General features: G+C 47.9%; 2 protein-coding genes across 8 annotated transcripts in view; one reads left to right on the top strand and one right to left on the bottom strand.

Moving 5' to 3' along the window:
* Positions 1 to 12: 12 nt before the first annotated feature.
* VAMP1 (vesicle associated membrane protein 1) lies at positions 13 to 5,285 on the top strand. 3 transcript variants are annotated; one of them, XM_026861116.1, is made up of 4 exons: positions 13 to 537; positions 1,303 to 1,461; positions 1,710 to 1,761; positions 5,180 to 5,285. In XM_026861116.1, the coding sequence occupies exons 1-4, from the start codon at positions 352 to 354 to the stop codon at positions 5,281 to 5,283; spliced, it is 501 nt and encodes a 166-aa protein (XP_026716917.1). In that variant the 5' UTR covers positions 13 to 351; the 3' UTR covers positions 5,284 to 5,285. The 3 variants fall into 3 exon arrangements, with proteins under 3 accessions (XP_026716917.1, XP_026716901.1, XP_026716909.1); XM_026861100.1 differs by lacking the exon at positions 5,180 to 5,285 and adding an exon at positions 2,751 to 4,444 and having other exon boundaries at positions 14 to 537; XM_026861108.1 differs by lacking the exon at positions 5,180 to 5,285 and adding an exon at positions 2,170 to 4,444 and having other exon boundaries at positions 17 to 537.
* Positions 5,286 to 13,551: 8,266 nt separating this feature from the next.
* The window catches only part of SCNN1A (sodium channel epithelial 1 alpha subunit), a 7,640-nt gene continuing 177 nt past the window's right edge, over positions 13,552 to 21,014 (bottom strand). The window contains exons 1-14 of one of the 5 annotated variants that reach the window (XM_026860869.1): positions 20,963 to 21,008; positions 20,343 to 20,716; positions 19,675 to 19,921; positions 18,645 to 18,832; positions 17,751 to 17,851; positions 16,915 to 17,078; positions 16,473 to 16,571; positions 16,184 to 16,301; positions 15,854 to 15,932; positions 15,485 to 15,542; positions 15,080 to 15,135; positions 14,448 to 14,523; positions 13,925 to 14,236; positions 13,552 to 13,825 (exon numbers count right to left, since the gene is read on the bottom strand). In XM_026860869.1, the coding sequence (XP_026716670.1) occupies positions 13,805 to 13,825; positions 13,925 to 14,236; positions 14,448 to 14,523; positions 15,080 to 15,135; positions 15,485 to 15,542; positions 15,854 to 15,932; positions 16,184 to 16,301; positions 16,473 to 16,571; positions 16,915 to 17,078; positions 17,751 to 17,851; positions 18,645 to 18,832; positions 19,675 to 19,921; positions 20,343 to 20,692 (1,869 nt within the window). In that variant the 5' untranslated portion in view covers positions 20,693 to 20,716; positions 20,963 to 21,008 and the 3' untranslated portion in view covers positions 13,552 to 13,804. Of the gene's footprint in view, positions 14,237 to 14,447; positions 14,524 to 15,079; positions 15,136 to 15,484; positions 15,543 to 15,853; positions 15,933 to 16,183; positions 16,302 to 16,472; positions 16,572 to 16,914; positions 17,079 to 17,750; positions 17,852 to 18,644; positions 18,833 to 19,674; positions 19,922 to 20,342; positions 20,717 to 20,962; positions 21,009 to 21,014 lie in introns of those variants that run through there. The other 4 variants (XM_026860861.1, XM_026860854.1, XM_026860887.1 and 1 more) reach the window with 4 other exon arrangements.

Below are 21,014 nucleotides of genomic sequence, written 5' to 3'. Positions count from 1 at the left end.
TGCGCCCAGCTGCTCCCCGGGCCGTTCCCGTGCTGTCTCCTCGTCGGCCTGGCCCCGTCCCCCTCTCTCTGCCCGGCGCTTGCGGGACGCCTCCTGGTCCCTTCCGCGCGGCCAGGCGGCTGTTGGCCCCGTCCTGCCTCCCCCGGGAGGCCGCAGCACCGGGCACGGCCGCACCCTACTCCCCGACCTGGGGCTAGCCCTCCCCGCTGCCCTCCCCGGCCTGCCTTTGCTCCAAGTCCTCCCCCGAGCTGGCCTGCCTCCGGTCCGGGGGGGTCCAGGGAGGGCGCGGAGCCTTGGGGCTGCTGTCGGCGTGGGGACGCTGGGGTTCAGCTGGATTTGGGAGTGTGTGGGATGTGGAGGTTCTGTCCCTTGAGCGGCTGGCTGGGTTTTTTCCTCTGTTTCCGTAGGTCTGACCCAGCTCCGCAACCTGCTCCCGGGGCCCCCGAAGGGGGAGCTCCGAGTGGGGCCCCCCCCGGGCCGCCCTCTAATCAGAGCAGTAACCGTCGGCTGCAGCAGACGCAGGCCCAAGTGAAGGAGGTGGGTAACTCTGCCAGTTGTGCTGGCTCCCTGCAGGCTGCCTGGACTCTTCTACCGCTCTGCAGCAGTGACGGGCTTGACAGGGGGTGGATGCTTTTGTCGTGCCCATGCAGTGTGTTAATACTCTCTACTCAAAATAGGGTACATATTATAACTTGCAAAAAGGCTGGAGAGACCGTTTTATGTTTAAAAGCTGTTTAATTCCAGATATGACTTCTAAGGAACAGACCCGTAAGACTTTTAGTACCTCATCTCATGCATCTGTTATGGAAATAAAGCTGTACAGCACCTAGAACAGCTCTTAATTCCTGCCTGCTGCTTCAAGTGTGTGTGGTGTGCGGGGAACCTTGCCTGACTTTCCAGGGTCAGTAGCTGCTGACATGCAGTAACACCTTTATGCCTCACTGGGGCGGCAACATGTAGCTCTTAAGTTATTTTTGCAGTTCCCGGGGAATGAGTTTATGATTACACTCGTGAGCGGGGTGGTTGAGGCTTGTTGGATTTGAGAGCTTTTAAAAACAGACGTGAATGTGGGGCCGAGGACCTGGTTTAAGTGTACGCAAACCGATACTTTAACAGGGTGTCTCGGATTTTTATCTCACTTCAAAGTCGCCAGTGACTTGGGACCTGTTTCTTACTCTGACCTTTTTTCCTTGTTTAGGGCTTTCACTTTTTAGTATCTCAGTGTTAGTTATTGGCCAAGTTACTCCTCTTTTTCAAATCTCTTTACCAATATAGCTGTTACCACTATTCTTCCTTCTACAGGTGGTTGATATAATGTGTGTAAATGTAGACAAGGTGCTGGAACGAGACCAGAAGCTGTCAGAGCTGGATGACCGGGCAGATGCACTCCAGGCGGGTGCTTCACAGTTTGAAAGTAGTGCAGCAAAACTCAAAAGGAAGTACTGGTGGAAGAACTGCAAGGTAAGTTTCATAGGGCTGTGATCTCCTTTATCGGAAGTAAATTGGGCTAGTCCTCTATTGCAGGGCTTTCAGAGGATAGCTGGTGCTTAATAATGAGTCCACATGCTTAGGATTTGTTCATTGTGGAAGGAATTTGAGGCAGTGGCTAGCCAACCTTCAGGGTCTGGCTTATGTTCCCTGGCTGTCAGGGAAGATGTGAATTTGTCAATCTGTTTTGAGTATTACTCTTTGAAAATCTCTTTCTCCAGATGATGATCATGATGGGAGTGATTTGTGCCATTGTGGTGGTGGTGATTGCAAGTAAGTACTGAAAAGCCCAGGATCAAAGGTGAAGAACACCAGCTCTAGAGTGCTTCAAACACTTCCTTTTTCAGTTTGAGATCTGGAGGGTCTTTGTTGCATAAGTGTTAACCTTGGTCCTTGGAGAAGGGAGGTAGTGCTAGAACTCCCACACTTATTGTGGAAATGGTATGCTTTACATAGTAACAGAAGGAATTGGGGGTGGCCATCACTGTAGAAATGGGAAATTCTGTCTGCCAGGTCAGGTAAACCTGTAAGTATGAGGGGTATTTACCCTGGTGTGGGTGGGGTGGCAAGTCCCTTCCCTGGTGGGGGATTTGGAGGTCTCTGGGGGACTTTTGGTGTAACGTGCCCTTTTGTTCTTTCCTTTTTTTTTTTTTTTTTTTTCCCCTATTGCTTTGTCTCCAGTCTACTTTTTTACTTGAATGTAGCTCCTTCAAGTCTGCAACCTACTGTCCCCTGTCACCTTGCCTGTCTCTTCTTTCCCCCGATTCTTATCTTCCCTTCCACCCTAGCTTCTTCATTGATTTCTTTATTGGTTTTAATTTGTCTTCTGTATAGCACTCTGAATTGCTCTACTGAACATGGTTAGATTCTTCAACAGCTGCTGCAGCTTTAGGGAGGGTCCATCTGAGTTTAGAGGAAAGGGAAGTAGAGGAGTGGGTAGCTTTTGCTCCTGCTCTTTTGCAGGGAATTTTTCTGGTTTATTTTTGGGTGTGAGCTTGTCAAATAGTGCCTGTGTGGACTCTAGCAAAATAAGAATGCCTTAATGCAGTGCCTTTGGGGATGAAGAACTTCAGTGCGTGAGATTCTTTAATGTTCTATCTAAAAAGAGTGGCAGCATGTCTTAAGCTTTTCATTGAGCTTCTGAAATAAAGGCTAGTTTGTGTTGGTCAGTGACTGAGCTGGATGTAGCGATCTAGATTTCTCTAGCTGTGGAGAGATGAGCACTTAAAGAAAAAATTTATTCCACCTGTCCTTATCTTCAGGTGGCTTGCTGTCTGAACATGGCCGTTTTGGTGGTTATAAAGGAGAGCCTACATGATTACCTCAGTCAAGTGCAACAGACTGAACACAGTTAAGTGAAAGGAGTTATGTTACTATCCAAAAGGCATGTGTGGGAGTAAAATCTCCTGCCACAAGGAACAAAGCATCAACAGTGAGGAGCCTGGTAGGAGTTGTCAAATATTCCTTTCATCTATGCAGACACAAGCCAGGACTCTGCTTTCTACTATCTTGTAGCTTTCTGGAAGACTTTGGGGTTGTGGCAGAAGGGGAATGGGTGTTTTGCTTTTGTGTTACTGGATTGAATGTCAAAGGAAGTCCACTACATAGCAGATGAAAGTGAAGGAGACTGGAGGTATTCCAGATGAGACTGGATGAGCCACATAGCTTTCTAAGAATACCTGTTCTGTTCCTGCTACCACAAAGCCCTAACTTTCAGCAGGAGTTAGAAAATACTTAGAATGGTTAGCTAGGGATTCAAAGGGAGATGCTGCTCTGGGCATGGGTATTGCAACGTGACATCAGATGTCCCAGTTTAGCAGCTCAGATTTTGCCTATCAAACTGAAATCCTACTTGCTATGGGTTATCTTCAATTTAGATCCAGAGTGATCTCTGTTGGAAGTGAACTTGCAGCATGGCATGCTGTGGCTTTTTATAAACAATGCCCTTGTTCTACTTCATCAAAAATAACAAGAGCTGTGAATTGCCTGAATGTGTTCTCAAACCTGGGGTTAAATGAGCTGCCCTGTTCCTCAGTTTCTGCAGAGCCTTCTGAGGAATGTACTTTTTTTTTTTTTATTACAAGCTGAGCTGTAACCTGTAATCTAGACTGGAAAGAGGGCACTCCTTCAAATTAGGAAGCTCTACCTCGGTTCTAGAATACAGTGGGATCTGCCTAGGATTAAGGGCATGTAAGGAGGCAGGGGAGAACATCACTGGCATTCCCAGATGGGAGTGAAGTACAAAAGATGGGAGGAGCAGATGCTTTTTGTTTCATCTGATGTGCCGGGGAAGCCCCTTTCCTTCTCACAGGGCACCCGGGAAGGGGCTAGGTTTTGCATGCTCACTTCCATGCCCCAGCATTTCATTTGCGCTGAGTTCATCTCCCTGCGATTCCATCCCTCTCCACCTTGGGTGAGGGCAGAGATGAAGATCTGGAGTGAAGCAGCCCTCGTCCCCTGAGCAATTCCCTAATTCCCTGTGGAACTGAGATATGATGGACGGTCAGAAGTGCATCTACTGAAGAGGAGCCAGGGCCTGCTTGTACTACTTGCTGCTATCATTTTAGGGGGGTGGGCATACAAGCTTGAGGCACGCAGACCAGCAGTTCTTTTGAACTCTTCTAAACAAGCCTTTGGTGCCCCATTCCTCCTGTTTTTCTGGGAGCTGAGATACCTCTAGGCTGTCTCTTCCATTTCTTTCTCTTAAATGTTGTATGTTGCCTCCTCTTCTGCTCCCTTTCCCCTCCTTTGTGTCTCTATGCATGAGCAAAGCCCCCAAACACCAAGGCCCTCTGGGTAAAAGCAAGGGACTCTGCTGTCCACAGCATTACAGCCACTCAGGCATGTGCAGTTTATTTCCTTCCTCTATAAACACAACTGTAATCTGCTCTGGCATGTTATAGTAATCAGCTCATGTACTTTAAATGGTCTCTAAGAAACACAATTCATCACCTTACTGAGTCTGTCTGATCTGTCAGTGGGTGGGGAGGGGTTGGGATACCAAACTGGCTTTGGAATATTTTTTTTGTCACTTCCATACTATACACACACCTCAGGTTCTGGTCCTCAAAGCAGTGGCGGGTTTTCCATTGCAATTATGGTAGTTTCAGTTATACTGGAACCATGTGCTAGACTCTGTGGTAAGTCTGTAACAAGATGCATGAACCAGCAGCTGTGGGGAAGAGGCTCCCCAAACCAATGCAACTTCCAGCCACAGTAATGTGTGTGAACTGGGGTTGTTTAGTCTGGAGAAGAGGAGACCTCATTGCCCCTACAGCTTCCTGAAAGGAGGGTGCAGAGAGCTGGGGATTGAGTCTCTTGAACCAAGTAATAAGCAATAGGACAAGAGGGAATGGCCTCAAGCTGTGCCAGGGAAGGTTTAGACTAGATATCAGGAAGTATTTCTTTGCAGAAGGGGTTGTTGGGTGTTGGAATGGGCTGCCCAGGGCAGGGGGGGAGTCCCCATCACCGGAGGGGTTGAAGAGTCGAGTTGACCCAGCGCTGAGGGATCTGGTGGAGTTGAGAACAGTCAGTGTGAGGTTAATGGTTGGACTGGATGGTCTTCAAGGTCTTTTCCATCCTAGATGGTTCTGTGATTCTGAGTTAGTGCCCTGAATGGGAGGGTGTGTTCATTCCTCAGGCTGTGCTGCCTTTGGGTTTCAGTCACCTACCCTAAGATCCTTAAACCCAGAAAACAATTCTCTATTGGTGTTGGGACATATGTTCAGGATCCAAATGAAGACCTCTAAGAGTAGGATGCTGTTCACAGCATATCTTGGAGGATGGCTGGAATAAAGGTAAGTGGCTCCTTGTTTTGCTTCACTGTACCCTTGAAACTCATTAAAAAGAAATGACAGCACTTTGTCCAGTGCAGACTTCCTTTAAAATGAGGTACTTGTGCCCTTACCTGACTCTACTGTTATCAACTTTAGGCTGTAAAACAGTAATCCCTGTGGCTTGTGGTTCCCTTACAATCAGTCTTTGTCCAGTCTTAAACATCACCGAAATTACACCAGGAAAATGTATGGTCAGGGTGAATTGGAGCAATGCAGCTTGGCTAATGCTTTCAGAGATGAAAGGCTTCCCAGGAGAGGAGGGTGTCTGGACTGGCTGGTGGATTAAAGCAGCACATACAGTCAAAACTTCATCACAGATCAGGCCTTTACAACCTGAATGAACTAGTCATGCTACAGATCCTGCCAAGTTGTTGTGTGTTGTCATCTTGTTAGTTCCCAGTCTTGTTTCTGTAGGGGAGGGGTAGGAAAAACTTTTTCTTAGAACAGATGTGCTTCCAGACTCTTGACTACGCAGTCTCCAAACCTAGCGACTGAAGTGCTCACTTTCCAAAGCTAGCCAGTTGCTCTGGAGCCCAGAGGTGGGGCTCAACATGCGGCTGAAAGTTGCCCCAGGGTTGTGCCCAACTTGAGTCATGTTGTGCATGTTTGCAAAAGAGTTGCATGTCTAATCATAAATCCTCCAGTAGGCATTTAAAGCACCACGCTCTGCTGGGAACTCACTTTCTGAGGTGCCATCCTTTAAAGCATCAGCACCTCTCTTGCTCCTGCAGAGTCTGTTTTCCTGGACAAAACATGGTTTTAAATATGCACTAAAAGCAAGGATGAAGCTTTGGCAGAGTAGTTCTTTGTATGTCGAATTAGAAATTCAAGCTTTGCCTTTAAACATCCAGCTCCTATATCAAGTGCAGATTTGGTGGGGAAAAAGCCTCAACTATACTGCTTTTCCATGGATATGCCTTAAGGCTTCATGTTTCTGTATGCCTTAGGCTTGCTTTGGACTTTCCTGACGTTCCTATGCACTGATCAAACTAGGCTGCGTGTTCTTATCATTAGGCGTGGGGGTGGGTATTTCTTCTCTCAGTGGGAGAGTAACCAAATGGTGGTGGGGAAGACAAAAGATTTCTCTTTAGAGTAGGAACACTGCATCAACACTTGTTTAATGGACCTAGCTTCCCTGTGAAGTGACGGAGGTCCCGGCTCTGACTTACCTACTGGGGTTGGAAGCCTTAAATTGGTGAACAGAAGCAATAGTGAAGTAAGAAGTGTTTAGCTTTGTTCTGACCTCTAAGCAAATAATTACACTCCGAGAGATGTAACAGATAAGGATATAGGCTTTACAAAATAGGCAACTCATCTGTGCCTGGATACAGATGTTCTGGAGTTTAGCCCAGTGTTTCTTCCAGGTACCTATAATGCTTGCTCTTGGAAGAAGTAACTGGATCCCTTCACGAAACTTTCCCCTTTACAGGCTGAAATAAAGTTGCACTTCAGCTTTCATACTTTCGATAATCTTTGACTTTTTTTTGCTAGAGATCTTCAGAACACCCTTATTTGCTCCTCAGGTTCCCAGTTCCTGACAGAGCTTTAAACTAGATTTGAAGGGGGAAGGGGGCAAAACAGTCCATCTGAAGTGCATATATACCAATGCACACAGCATGGGTAACAAAGAGGAGCTTGTAGTCGTGATGAAACAGGAAAATTATGATGTTGCTATTACAGAAACATGGTGGGATGTCTCCCATGACTGGAGTGTGCCAATTGATGGGTACAAGCTCTTTAGGAGAGACAGACAGGGAAGGAGAGGTGGTGGGGTGGCGTTGTATGGTAAGGACTGCTATGATTGCTTTGAGCACAGGTGTATGAAGACAGGGTGGAGTGTCTTTGCATTAGAACCAGGGGGAAGGCCAACAGGGCAGATGTTATAGTAGGAGTCTACTACAGGCCACCCAACCAGGACAGAGAGATGGATGAGATAGGCGCTTAGGTGAAATCTCACGATCGCTTGCCCTTGTTCTTGTGGGGGACTTTAACTTCCCCGACATCTACTGGGAATAAAAAACAGCAGAACGAGACCAGTCCTGGAGATTCCTAGAATGTGTGGGAGACAACTTCCTGACGCAACTGGTGAGTGAACCGACCAGAGAAGGTGCCCTGCTGGATCTCCTCTTTGTGAACAGAGAAGGGCTGGTGGATGACGTGGAGGTTGGAGGCCAACTAGGGCACAGCTATCATGAAATAATTCTCTATTCTTAGAGAGGTCAGGAGAGAGCTAAGCAGAACTGACATCCTGGACTTCAGAAGGGCTGACTTTGTCTTGTTTAGGCACCTGCTTGAAAGGATCCCCTGGGAGACTCCTGAAGGGTACAGGGGCCCAGGAAGGCTGGGTGCTCTTTAAGAAGGAAGTGTTAATGGCTTGGGAGCAGGTGGTCCCCAGGTGCTCTAAGAGAAGCCGACGCCAGAGAAGACCACCCTGGCTGAACAGGGAGCTTTGGCTGCAACTCAGGAAGAAAAGGAGAATTTAGAGCCTTTGGAAGAAGGGGCTAGCCACACACAGTGATTACAGAGAGGCTGTGAGGCTATGCAGGGTGGAAATCAGAAGGGCAAAGCCCAACTGGAAATTAATTTGGCCTCTGCAATCAAGGATAACAAGAAAAGTTTCTATAAGTATGTCAGTAGCAAAAGAAAGTCCAGGGAGAGTCTCCATACCCTGCTAGATGCAGGAGGATATTTGGTAACAAGTGATGAGGAGAAGGCTGAGGTGCTTAATGCCTTCTTTGCCTCAGTCTTCAATAGCAAGGTTGTATTGATGAATATCCAGCCTCCACAGCCAGAATACAGGGACTGGGAGAATGACCCCCCTGCAATCCAGGAGAGAGTCAGTGACCTACTGCATCACACAGACACACAAGTCTATGGGACCGGATGGGATACACCCGAGGGTGCTGAAGGAGCTGGCTGGGGTGCTCACCAGGCCACTTTCTATCATTTACCAGCAGTCCTGGCTGACTGGGGAGGTCCCGACTGATTGGAAATTGGCCAATGTGACACCCGTCTATAAGAAGGGTCGGAAGGCTGATCTGGGAAATTACAGGCTTGTCAGTTTGACTTTGGTGCCTGGGAAGCTGATGGAGCAGCTCATCCTAAACACCATCATGCAACACATGCAGTACAACCAGATGCTCAGGCCCAGTCAGCGTGGGTTTATGAAAGGCAGGTCCTGCTTGACAAACCTGATCTCCTTCTACAACAGGATGACCTGCTTATTGGATGAGGGAAAGGCTGTGGATGTAATTTACCTTGACTTTAGCAAGGCTTTTGACACCGTTTCCCACAGCATTCTCCTGGCAAAAATGACTGCTTGAGGTTTGGACAATCACACACTTCGCTGAGTAAAAAAACTGGTTGGACGACCGGGCCCAGAGAGTTGTGGTGAACGGAGTTAAATCCAGCTGGCGGCCGGTCACGAGTGGTGTCCCCCAGGGCTCGGTGTTGGGGCCACTCCTGTTTAACATCTTTATTGATGATCTAGACAAGGGGATCGAGTGCACCCTCAGTCAGTTTGCAGATGACCCCAAGTTGGGTGGGAGTGTTGATCTGCTGAGGGTAGGGAGGCTCTGCAGAGAGACCTGGACAGGCTGGAGCCATGGGCTGAGCCCAACTGGAGGAGTTTCAATAAGGCCAAATGCTGGGGGCTGCCCTTGGGCCACAACAACCCCCAGCAGCGCTACAGGCTTGGGGAGGAGTGGCTGGAGAGCTGCCAGTCAGAGAGGGACCTGGGGGGGTGATTGACAGCTGGCTGAACAGGAGCCAGCAGTGTGCCCAGGTGGCCAAGAAGGCCAATGGCACCCTGGCTTGTATCAGGATTAGTGTGGCCAGCAGGGACAGGGAAGGGATCTTGCCCCTGTACTTGGTGCTGGTGAGGCCGCACCTTGATTACTGTGTTAGTTTTGGGCCCCTCACTACAAAAAGGACATAGAGTTACTTGAACTTGTGCAGAGAAGGGCTACAAAGCTGGTGCAGGGTCTGGAGCACAGGTCTGATGGGGAGCAGAGGGAACTGGGGGGGTTTAGTCTGGAGAAGGGGAGGCTGAGGGGAGACCTCATCACCCTCTACACCTCCCTGAAAAGAGGGTGCAGAGAGGGGGGTCTGAGCCTCTTTAGCCTAGTAGAAAGTGACAGGACAAGAGGGAATGGCCTCAAGTTGTGCCAGACAAAGTTCAGACTAGATATTAGGAAGTATTTCCTTACAGGACGGGTTGTTAGGCGTTGGAATGGGCTGCCCAGGGAGGTGGTGGAGTCCCCATCCCTGGAGGTGTTCAAGAGTAGGGTCGATTCAGAGCTTAAGGATATGCTGTAGGTGGGAACTGTGCTAGGCAAACGGTTGTACTAGATGATCTCCAGGATCCTTTCCAACCTAGATGATTCTATGAATATGAAACAGCCCCATAATTATCTTTACTTCAGTGCATAGACCTGCTAAATGATTCTTGCAGAGGCCAAAATGACTCTTTCTTCTCATGTTCTCTCCTGCCAATCATCTTTTCTAAAACCTTTTGTACTGTTTTTTTAAATAAATTTGCCACGATCTCCAGATACTAACCTTTTTTAATTCATTGCATTTTAAACATGTACTTGAAAGGTGCTTTCCGCTCTTGTGCTCATTAGACTCCTTTAAATACTGCACGTTGCTAAGTATAAAGAACTGCAAGACTGAACACAGCCATCCCTCTGCTGTACTTCTGATCTCTAAAGTTCCCTTCTGTCCTTTTACCAACAGCACTGCTGCCCTTTTCATTTCTTGATGTAGCACATCTCCACCCCTTAGATTTTATTCAACCTGTCTCAAGAGCCTTGTAACTTTCCTCAAATTCCTTCTAGGTTTGACTGAAGTCTGTGCAGAGAAACCTTGCACCTATTTGTGCAGCTTCTCTAAGCACTCCAGTAAGCAGAATTTAATTCTTCTAAATGTACCGCTTATTTTCCGAAGCTGGTTTCTGGTTTTCTCATTTTTCTAGCTTTTCTAGACATGTTGTACTTCCATGTATTTCCCCTATTACCTTAATTATTATGGGAAAAAATAGTTTTGTTATCTGTCAAATTGTGACTGTCATGCTCAAGGAACAAGTTTTCAGCAGATAGCAGGGTATGCCTGCCTGTAGCACTGTCCTTGCGTTCCCTGCCTTCCCAACCATCCTGTGCTTTGTTTTCCTTAGTTTTCCTCCTTCCTGGAGGGGCTGGCCCATTCTTTCCTTTCTTCCAGTATTTCTTCCCATTCCCCCAGCCCCACTACAGGCCAAACTTCCTCAGAGGTTCTTAGATCCTCCAAGTTCATCTGATCTCGCAGTTGGAGCCCTCAAACTTCAGTGTCCCTACATTTCCCAGACTGTCTGCACCCTTTTCTTTGCTAGCACGTGACTTCCAAATGCTTTTAACCCATGGTCAACCTGCAGATGTCAGCCACCAGGATGCTGCAGCCCCTTATACCCCATCTCTCTGGGTTGTTCTGCATCCCATAAGAGCTCACCTCTTGCCTTGTATTTTAGCAATACCAAACACTTCCACAGATCCTCTCCTACCATCTTTAAGCTTCTAAACACTCATCCCTCTTCCTCTGTAATTTCTCCATTGTATAAACCTTCCTTTTTCTCATCCTCGTTCTTTTCCTTAAGCATGTGGAACTACCCTTTTCTGTGCTGCATACTCCTGCAAAACCACTTGAATACTCCAGCTTACCCACAAAATTATTTTTCTCCTGCACTTCCCTTCCCACTTCAAGCACTTGTATTCCTACTCTGCCTTCCCCTACATGAGGGATGCTTCCAGTCCAAAAAGACACAGCTTGCTTTGCTTCAGTGACCTAGGACCTGCAGTTGTTCCTGTCCTTGTCCTCCAATTAACTGCACTATAACATACCTACAACTACTGAGCATTTACATCCCCTCAACTTTCTCTTCTTGCACAAATTCACCCCCACTCAGACCTTTAATTCCCCTTTTGCTGACTTACAAATCCCTTTAAATGCACATTTTCTTCCATTTTCTCTAATATTTCACTTTCTCAGTGAAGCATTCCATTTTCTGCATTCTCATTCCAGCACTGCAGGACTCCTTGTTTCCAGCCAGACCAAGCTCACTCTACATCTGGTAGATTCGTGGTCTTGTCAGCCTAGAAGTGTAGGAGTGTTTCTGTGAGGATCACCTGATTTCTCTCAAGATGACAATTTTTGCACTGATCCTCAGGACAGGGAGGACTAATCTATTTACTAACTTATATAACAGCTTCATCTTTGTACAGGCTTTTAACTCTGGATTTACAGCTACCCAGAATGGGCCCAACACTTTGAGTTCATCAGCCACAGCAGTTTTGGTTTTGGGTTTTTTTTTCCCATTTTAATGCTTTTACGGAAGAGAGATAATATGGTGCAAGCTTCCCCTAGGGAATACATCACCTTCTTCTACAGCTATATTTATTTATGGCATTGAAGAGAATTTAATGTTTCAAGTTATGCCTCTGATTAATCTTTCTTTAATTACTTAACTATGTGTGATGCAGTGGGTCACATCAATCTTATGGTTATCACAAAGTGTGATGTGAAGAATCATGTCTTACTCTTTGGATATTCAGGAAAGATCATGCTCGCCATATGAATCATCTTATATACAGAGACTGTTTTAGATGTTGCACTTGCTTCTTCTCTTCTTGATTTGGAGGTGCTCTTGTGCAGCAAACAGCTTGTGTCCGGTGTCAGGTTTTTACTTCCTTTAAAATCTCCCATAAACACAGAAAGTGGATTTTTTTATACTTGTAGATGTTCTGATCTTTTTCCAGCAGGGTGTCTCCCAGGGGAATACATGTTCTCATACCTAAGTGCCAACAGTTGCAAGGTGCTCCCTCCTGCTAGGCTGCCTACCTTGCTGGAGGACAGCCCCTGAATCTCTTGCTTCTATTTCCAGTAGAGACAACATTTCCCCTTTCAAACAAGGGGCATCAGCTGAGCACTGGGATAAAGTTTGAAGAACCATGAATATTTGTGTAATAAAAGAATATAGTGTTCATGTCTGAGGAGAAATAACTCTCTGCTGGGAAGTGGAAAGTGCATTTAGGTAACCAAGGCAAGAGCAGTACAAGAAGCATGTGTTTAACATCTCAAAGGAAAGAATTAGGTAACAGGTTACATAGTGCAGTAAAATCCTCCAGATTCCCAAGGGCAGTGCATCTACCTTAGTTTTTTAAATATCTGAAGTTTTTCTTTGGTTATGATTAACTAGTTTTTAAATTCAAAAGAGGCTGTTTGTAATGTGATTGGGTACATGGTACCACAGGTCTCTGCCTAAACTAGATGCTTAAATTCTGCTATCTGTGTGTGCCTGGTCAAGTGGATAATCCTGTTTGTTAAAGACATCACCCTTGCTCTTTTGATACCACATAAAGTGCTGTGTAAACACCATTGCAATAGAAGTCTGAGTATTTGTATGGCAAGATTACTGCAAGAAGTAAGATGTGTGGTCTTCTGAGAAGATTCCCAAATTATTTCCTGGGAAGATGACCATCTTTGTCCTGGCTTTGATTACCTATGCAGTCTATTCCAATAGGCGAAAGCTTGCCCTGAAAGGATCTTAGATTATAAAGTCTGCACAACTTCTTTGCTTCACACTCCTCAGGAGAGCCTCTGTGGGTGAACCAGAGAAGGGTTGAGTGGAGCAGAGCAGGCACTGCATGACCTGTGCTATCCTGATCCTCTTGCTTGATTTCATGGCAGCAGAGATAGTGTTTGGGATGTTTCTGAGGGCTTGCATAGCTGACTTGTTTCCATATATCCTATGTAGAGATCAGTTTATCCTGAATGCTCTGGCAAATGGTTCAACATATGTGTATGGTATATGACAGGGAAGGAGGCTGCTATACAGCTAATATCGGCCAGCGTCATGTAAGCAACTTAAAAAGGGAGACCTTGTTCTGCCAGGGGTGTTTTGTCCTGACCTGAGTGACAGCAACCATCAACCACATCCCCAGAGTATTGTGCATAATATAGATTGAGGTTATATGAGTGGCTGTCATCTCTTGGGGCTATACAAGTAGCCTGTCCTTGGGGGGAGGAGAGGGTGGGTGGCTTGGTTTTGGGATCAGAGCTGGACATTAAGAACTAGGAAAGAGCAACTGGTTTCCAACCTTAGGGAAAACTTAATAAAGCTCAGCCTGTTGAGAGACTTGTACCCCAGTTAAGACTCCCCTCCTGTCCCATGTTATACCACAGAGGAGGCAGGTCACACCTGCCAAACTTCTTTAATTAACAACAGACCAGAACTGCGGCAGCATCCTTGTTGCAGGGAAAAGCATGCAAGCATGTGTAGGTGTGCACATGCAAGGAGTGTAAGGAAACCAAGTGGACATCTCCCCGATATACACACTAGATCAACTCAACCCTGGAGATCCCCAGAGCAATAGTATTTTGTGAGACTGAAGGATTCACCTACAGTAGTAAAAGCAATGAACCCAGGCCAACCACAGTGCAGCCTTCTGCTATAGTCCAGGTACAGGACCCCAGAAAGAACAAAATGCCACAGAGAAAGTGTGCAGTCTCTGATCTAATTGCCACCCATCCGAGCTGTGAAATAAGCCACTGCCTCACTCATGTCCCACCTCGCCATCCCTGCTGGGCCTGCGTGGTTCCAGGCTGTTGTAGGATGGCAGCATGGTCACAACAGCCTCCACGGTGAAGCGGTGTGGAGCGCTGAGACCTGGCGCCTCGTCTTGGAAAGCGGTGTTATCGTGACTGTTTGGAGCAGGTCCTGGTGGGGAGAGCTGCTGCCGAGAACGGAACCAGCGTAAGGCCAAGATAAAGGTGATGGCAATGAAATCCAGAATCAGCTCTGCAAGCTCCATCACAGACAGGACAGAGGATCCAAACCAGAGACTCCACTGGTTTCCAAGCTGGGACAGCAGAGTTACTACCTGTAAGAGATGGAGAAATGGCAGTGAGGACAGCCCTTGTTTGAGCCTTTTACTTCCTTGCCTGCTCCCACAAGCAGTGCTCCCATGGTGATGGGGGGTTTCTCCCACCCTGCCACAGCAGAGACTTGATAGCCAGCAACGCTGCTGGAGCAAACGCCTGCCAACATGGAGGAATGGGTGGCTAGAGAGGACATGGCAGTAAAGTGTGTACCGTGAAGGCTGGAGACTCCCCATTGGTCTTGTAGTTCCATTCCTCATAAAAGATATTCACTTTGGCAACTCCATTCCTGTAAATAAAAGATGGGGCTCAGTAACCCCAAATCTGCAATCCTGGCATTTCTTCACCAAGCATAACTGTTTTCTCTGTCCCTTCTGCCCCCCCGTTCTCCTCCCACATATACCACCCAGAGGCTTTTCCCCATCTCTGTAGTTCCCTCATTCTGCACTAAATAGCGTCTTTGGTACTTAGAGTGCACTTCTGAGACTGCACTGTGAAACCCAGTGTTTGTGACATCCTGTGCTGGCTATGTACAAGCTCCTGTGTCACTCTCCATCCCACTCTTCCACAGGCCCTTACTGGGATTCCAGACCACACAGCAGCCTCCTGGGACTATTTTCATGCTAGCATCTGATCCTTTTCAGATTCTTCACTTGGATTCCCAGTTCTTGTCGAAGTCTCAGTTTATCTCTACTCTGACTCAAATCCACTGGCCTTGTTCATGGGTCCCATGCCTAATCTCTTCCCATCAGTGATTTAATCTTAACTCTGACCTCCTAATACACACACACATTCCACTGGGATGGTTGCTGGTTTGGATGGAATCTCTGTTTACGGGCTCTCACCTCTTGGATGTGATATTGTATTTGTTCTGCTGTGAAAGCATGTAAAAAACCCAGTCCTGAAATGAAAGTGCCATACGTTGTGTTACATGATCACAGTTATCTCCTGTAGGTTTAGTACACACAGAATCACAGAATCATCTCGGTTGGAAAAGACCTGAAGACCATCCAGTCCAACCATTAACCTCACACTGACCGTTCACAACTCCACCAGATCCCTCAGCGCTGGGCCAACCCAACTCTTCAACCCCTCCAGGGATGGGGACTCCCCTCCTGCCCTGGGCAGCCCATTCCAACACCCAACAACCCCTTCAGGAAAGAAATACTTCCTGATATAGTATCAGTTAAGGAAGGACTAAACAGGAAGCAAGAGCAGGAGCCAGGGGAGCCAGGACACCCTCTTCTTACCTCTGAGACAGCAGAAGGCCAACGGGAGTATCCAGCTGACAGCTGGTATTCTGTCATTCTGGAAGACAAGAGGCCATGTTAGTTGTTGAAGCTGTAGGTGCCACAAGGTCAGGTCTCTCAATCCCCAGGCACAGCTGGAAACTCCCTCCCATGCTGAAGTTCTGCCCACTTCCCACTGAGCTTCTGCTTAGTCCTTGGGAGCTCACCCCCAAGCCGACACTGATGCTCCTCAGCCATTTTGGCTTCCTGATGGGAGAAATATCATTTTGGGTTGCAGCTCAGTTACTGACTCAAGCTTTTACCCTCTTACCCTTTGCTTTCCAACACCTCTAGGAATAAAGAGTTTCCAGTCTGCCCGACCAAACTTACTTGCAAGGCTTTCGACATTTGTGAAAACAGCCCAGCACATCAGCTTTGAATTCAGCGAGGAGTTTGTAGTAGCAGTAGCCTGAGCAGCAGAGAAAGTAAATCCAGGTAAGCTCACATATCTGTATACAAAAGGTCATGTGCGACAGTGAGGGGAATCCAAGAAGGTTTCCTTCCACAGGCTCAGAGGGACAATGGTCCAAGACAAGGGTGTTTTTCTGATGTCCCACACCAGGAAGCTCATTGAAGACAATGAGGAGATGTGCTGGGACATGAGGTGGACCGAACAGGTTCAGGTGGGCATGAGCTCTGCTGTTCCTTTTGTCCACTTACCCCAGGCTACGTGCTTTGTGTAGTCGCAGTACTCTGCTCCAGTGGGTAAGGGATAGAAGTAATATGCACAGCCACAGCGCTCTACCATGTTGAGCTGAAAACAGGAACGAATGCAGACCTGGGAGGCATATAAGGTGGAAAAGGCTGAACAAGGAAACCCAAACCCACTGCAGCCTGTATCGCATCATACTATTAACAAAGCCCATGGACAAGCATGGCTGTTATGGGACTGAAGCATTTCAGGGAAGCTGTGAAACAAGCTGGCACAGAACCAGTGATAATGAGTTACCTGTTCGGTGTAGCGGGATGAGTACAGATTTTGCACTGGCACGTCACTGCCATCCTCTGTGCAATCACTGTAGCTGCCCCCAAGACGCACAGTCATCTCCTAAAATATCAAAGTTGTTACACAGAATGACAGGCACTTTGCGATTCTATTTCTACGCTTCCATGCCACACGCTCCTCATCCGTCAGTATCTGCTCTTTACGCTTTCCTTGAGACACCAGCCCCCCCTGCTTTCCTCCACTTCGTTGTTCACTGATAAATTGCAGCCAAATGCTTCTCATCTAGTCCAGTAAGCTGCTTTTCCTTGCCTCCCTTCACTCCATGTGATTAATCCCCTCCCTGAAATGCACACCGGGCCCATGACAACCCATCTGTGTCTATCCACCAAGTTAAACCTCCCCTGTAACCTCACACTCACAGCTCTTACCCCTCCTGCTTCCTCACCTTTCTCATGCTGATGGAGGTCTCGATACCAGGACGCACGTTGAAACCCCCATCATCCATGAAGGCTGGCTCATTCTGATCGTGGACCATGACCCGGGCTCCTGTCACCGTGGACAGCAGAGGGATGAAATCATTCTGTTCAGTGCGCACCACCAGAGAGAGACCTGAGGAAATGTCAGAGAGCGAGGGAGGTCATGGCTGGCCACCATGTGGGAAAGGAGAGACAGCAGAATGGTTAGAAGTGAGTCCATAAGAGAGAAAGGAAGAGAAACATCAACCAGGGCTGCATCAAAGCTGGGCAGCAATGGAAGGTGGCTGGAGGGAGTCCACAGACAAAGCTGGAGGCTCCGGTAGAGGCCAGAGAAAACTGGATTTCTTCACTGTGGCTTAGAAAAAGCAAAACAGGGAACTGAGAGAGATTTCATGGAGAGACTTGGAGCTGGATGGAAGAAAAGCCTGAAGATGGGGCCTAGAGAAGTTTCAGGGTGTTTGGGAATAAACAGTTCTGTTGCTGGAAACAGAAAATGGGGAAGGAGGAGGTGGAGACCAGGCTCTTAGCAGCACAGCACTACAGCTCAACAGGGGACTTCAGGAAGGGTACAAGTCCAGAAAGAGCAACAAACATAAGGATCAGGCATTGATGGGAGGGAGCAGCAGTGGAGACAGCCATGTCCATGAGACAGCAATTTCCACATGGGTGGCAACAGAGCTTGGTGAGACAGAGCAGGGCTGCAATCCACCACCACCAGCATTAGGCACAGCAGGATGCCAGTAACTCCTCGGGAAAACAGAGCTAAGCTGTTCTCCTTACTCACCAAAGAGTGCCTCTCACCCACCATTATTGATCCCGGGCAGCGAGGACGTCCACAGGCTGCTGCTGTTGTCGTTAAAGGTATAGCAGTTCCCATACAAGGGATGGTGGAAGTGGGTATAATTCCTGAGAGGGGAACAGAAACGTTTACACAAGGTGAGAAGGGCTGCAAGACCAAGGGGAAGGGCTTTCTCAAAGGAACAACTCTGTTTTCCACCTGCACAGAGAGGGGCTTACAGCAGATGGGCAGTATTTGTTATGTAAACTCGCCCAAAGGGTAAAACCAATTAAAATATGCTGTAAAAAATGTCCTGGAGCTGGACAGGTTTTTCATACTGCTAACTCTTGAGAGCCCAAGTGGGTTTTAGCAGTACTAGCAATCACTGTATTATCCTCCTAATACTGACAAAATTCTTAGCTCTTCCTACCCCTTTTCCTCCCTTGCTGATGGACTTCATTCCACTACCTCTTCGGGGCATTTTGACCACTAATGGCAGGAGAGAAGTGGGATGGTTTTTTACTGTCTTTTTGTAACAACTCTCTCTTCTCCTCCTCCTGTATGTGGGCTGATATGTACCACTTTATCACTGTAGAAAGTAAAATAAAGAGACTTCTACACTGTACATTTGTCCCATGCTGGGGTTTGTACCAGTGTAACTATTTCACTTGCATGAAACCCAGGAAAAGGCAAAATCATCCTCTGAGGTCCATAGTTTCAGGTCACAGAAACTGTGACCCTGGTGAGCATAACCCACAAGAAAGACTCAAGAAACATAATTTGAGACAATGGGAACTGAACAAGGAACGATCCCACCTTGGGAAAGAGGTTCTCTAATGTGGGTTTCTTGATTCCCCTCGAACCCAGGCACAAAATAGGGGTGTTTTCAGGAAGACTCGGTGGGATGTTTCCACCACTTACGCCTTGTCACACGTTGCTTCATTGAAGCGGCAAGCATAGATGAAGTTCTCAAAGTCAGACTCATCCAGGTCTTTCGCATCAGGCATCTGTGCCAGGATATTGATGTAGTGAAAGCTGTACCATTCCCGCACGGCATCCACACCTGAGGAGTACGCCTGATGGAAACAGTCCTTGTTGTTTTCACTGCACTGTTAACAAGAGAAGGAGAAAACCACCTGTGTTAGAGAAGTCTCATCCAGGAGGTGAGGTTATGCCCGTGGATTAGCTGTGCTCCCTCAGCACGGGCAGGAGATGAACCTGAGGGAGTGGAGGAGCTCCGCAAGGTTCCTGCGCTTGACCAAAAAGACGATCAGCAGGATGCAAAAAAGCAAACCTAGGGCAGCTCCTCGGTAGAAGGAAAACACCAGATGAATGAGTAAGGCTGAGTAAAACCTAGGAGACAGCATTTCGCAGTGATGTGTGCAGGGTGATCTGCTGCACCTGTGTTCTACCAGAAGCTTTAAATTCTTGCCTTCAGGGTGTGTCCAGAAAAACGTTGTGATCCTGTGAGAACTCCAGTTAACTGGCAAGCCATTAGCTTCAGTCCTTTAGTGCCTTTTTAAATGCAAACGCAGATACCCTAGGGCAAAGAAACTGCTACCTAAGAGCAAATGCAACCATGAACACATTGCACCTGGCCCCCAGCCATCCAATACTTAGCTATTATTGGCCAACACTGCAGTTGATGTTAATAATTGGTTCTCCAAAGGCAAGTGCAAGGCTGATTAGCCTTCAGGAAGGACGAGGTTTTTCTGCTCTACATATGAAAAGATGGGCACTGATGTGGGCAAGTGTCCTGGGGCCCACAGGGACAGGACTTGGGGAGCAGGACTGCATCGGGCAAAGGATTCAGCTCTACCTTTATTTGTCATTAGCAAAAACCACTATAGATTAATCAGACTTCTACACAGGGAAAAGCATGGCCAAGGGCCTAACAAGTAACTAGGCAGAGACCAGAGTGGGTAGGACACGGGGTATCTAGGGATCTCACCAGAACAAAGCCAATTTTCCAGTCATTCTTGTCCACTGAGGGACTGTTCTCTGGCAAGTTATCGCGCTTCTGTCTTCTCAGCGGATGGCGCTGGACATGATGGAGCAGGCTCCTTGAGCTACGTGTTTGCGTGGATGGTGCGGACCCGTCACTTCGTGCCAGAGACATGTTGTAGTCATAGAGGTCTAGTAGTGTCTGATGGGTGATTTGGTCCAGCTTGTCCAGCTTCTTTCGGATGGCACTGTATCTATACGGGTGGGAGGGGGGAAAGAGAGGAGCCCACAGGTTTAGGGCTGGATGCACATAAACAGCTCTGAATAAGAGAGGTGGCAAAGTTTGCTGGGGTGACTCCAGGCATCCCTGCTGCCAGCTGCAAATGCAACCCCTTGCTGGAGGCCACCATCCTTGTAGGAGAGAAGTAAACCCATCTGCTTTTACCCTGTGGCAGTTTACAGTGCAGCCTGCTAACACACCACCACGTAGAGCTGCTTAAACTAACATGCCTTCCTGTGAATGCCCTGCAGCAGCAAAGGCCTATGAAAAGTGTCTTTTCTCCTGGCTTGGCTACAGAGTGGGATGGTCATGGACCACGAGAACAAGAGTACATGCTTTTATCCTATGCCTGTGAAAGCCAAGGCAGTTGACAGCTCTGGGAGTCTGTTTCTTACCTGTACGGATTGAGGGTGCACAGCGTCACGGCTGGGAAAGTCAGCCTGTCGGAGTTAAGGTTGAGGTTGAGGTTGACAGGGTAGCTGAAGTACTCCCTGTAGAGGATCCCAAACTGCCAGTACATTAAGCCAAAGGTGAGAAAGAAGAGGACAGACCAGAAGGCTGTCTTCATCTTATTCTTTTTGGAGCACACCAGGCGGATAGCCCCATGGATGGTCGTGTTGCTGCAAAAGAACTGGAATAACTCCTGGTAGGAACTGTAGAATTCGATGAGACCCTCCCGCTCATCTTCTTTCTGCTGCTGTTGCTCTTCTTGCTTACACTGCCTCGTTTTCTCCGCATCTGGCATCTTCCCTGTCTTCACAGACCCACCCTACGGCACAAACTCAGAATGAGGAGGCAACCCGGGCTCCGGGAAGCCGTGCCCGGTGCAAAAACTCTCCCTGCACCACCACCTTCCCAAAACCTTGATGCGTTCGCCCCCTTCTCCCTGACCCCCACCCCAAGCTGCAGGTCCCCAGCCGCCCGTGCACACGCTCCCCCCTCATCCTCCCCTCTCCCACAGGTGACGGGGAGGGGGTAGATCCTCCCCACCGAGCAGCCCCCGCTGCCCTCTCACGCCCGCCCCGTCGGGGCCGCGACACTGACGCGCGGTTCCGTACCCACGGCGG

The sequence above is a fragment of the Athene cunicularia genome (genome assembly GCF_003259725.1).
Source record: "Athene cunicularia isolate RWA chromosome 1 unlocalized genomic scaffold, athCun1 chr1_part1, whole genome shotgun sequence".
In the NCBI taxonomy this organism is placed as follows: domain Eukaryota; kingdom Metazoa; phylum Chordata; class Aves; order Strigiformes; family Strigidae; genus Athene; species Athene cunicularia.
The sequence above is the reverse complement of the archived record's forward strand: the minus strand, read 5'-3'. Positions and strand labels throughout refer to the sequence as shown.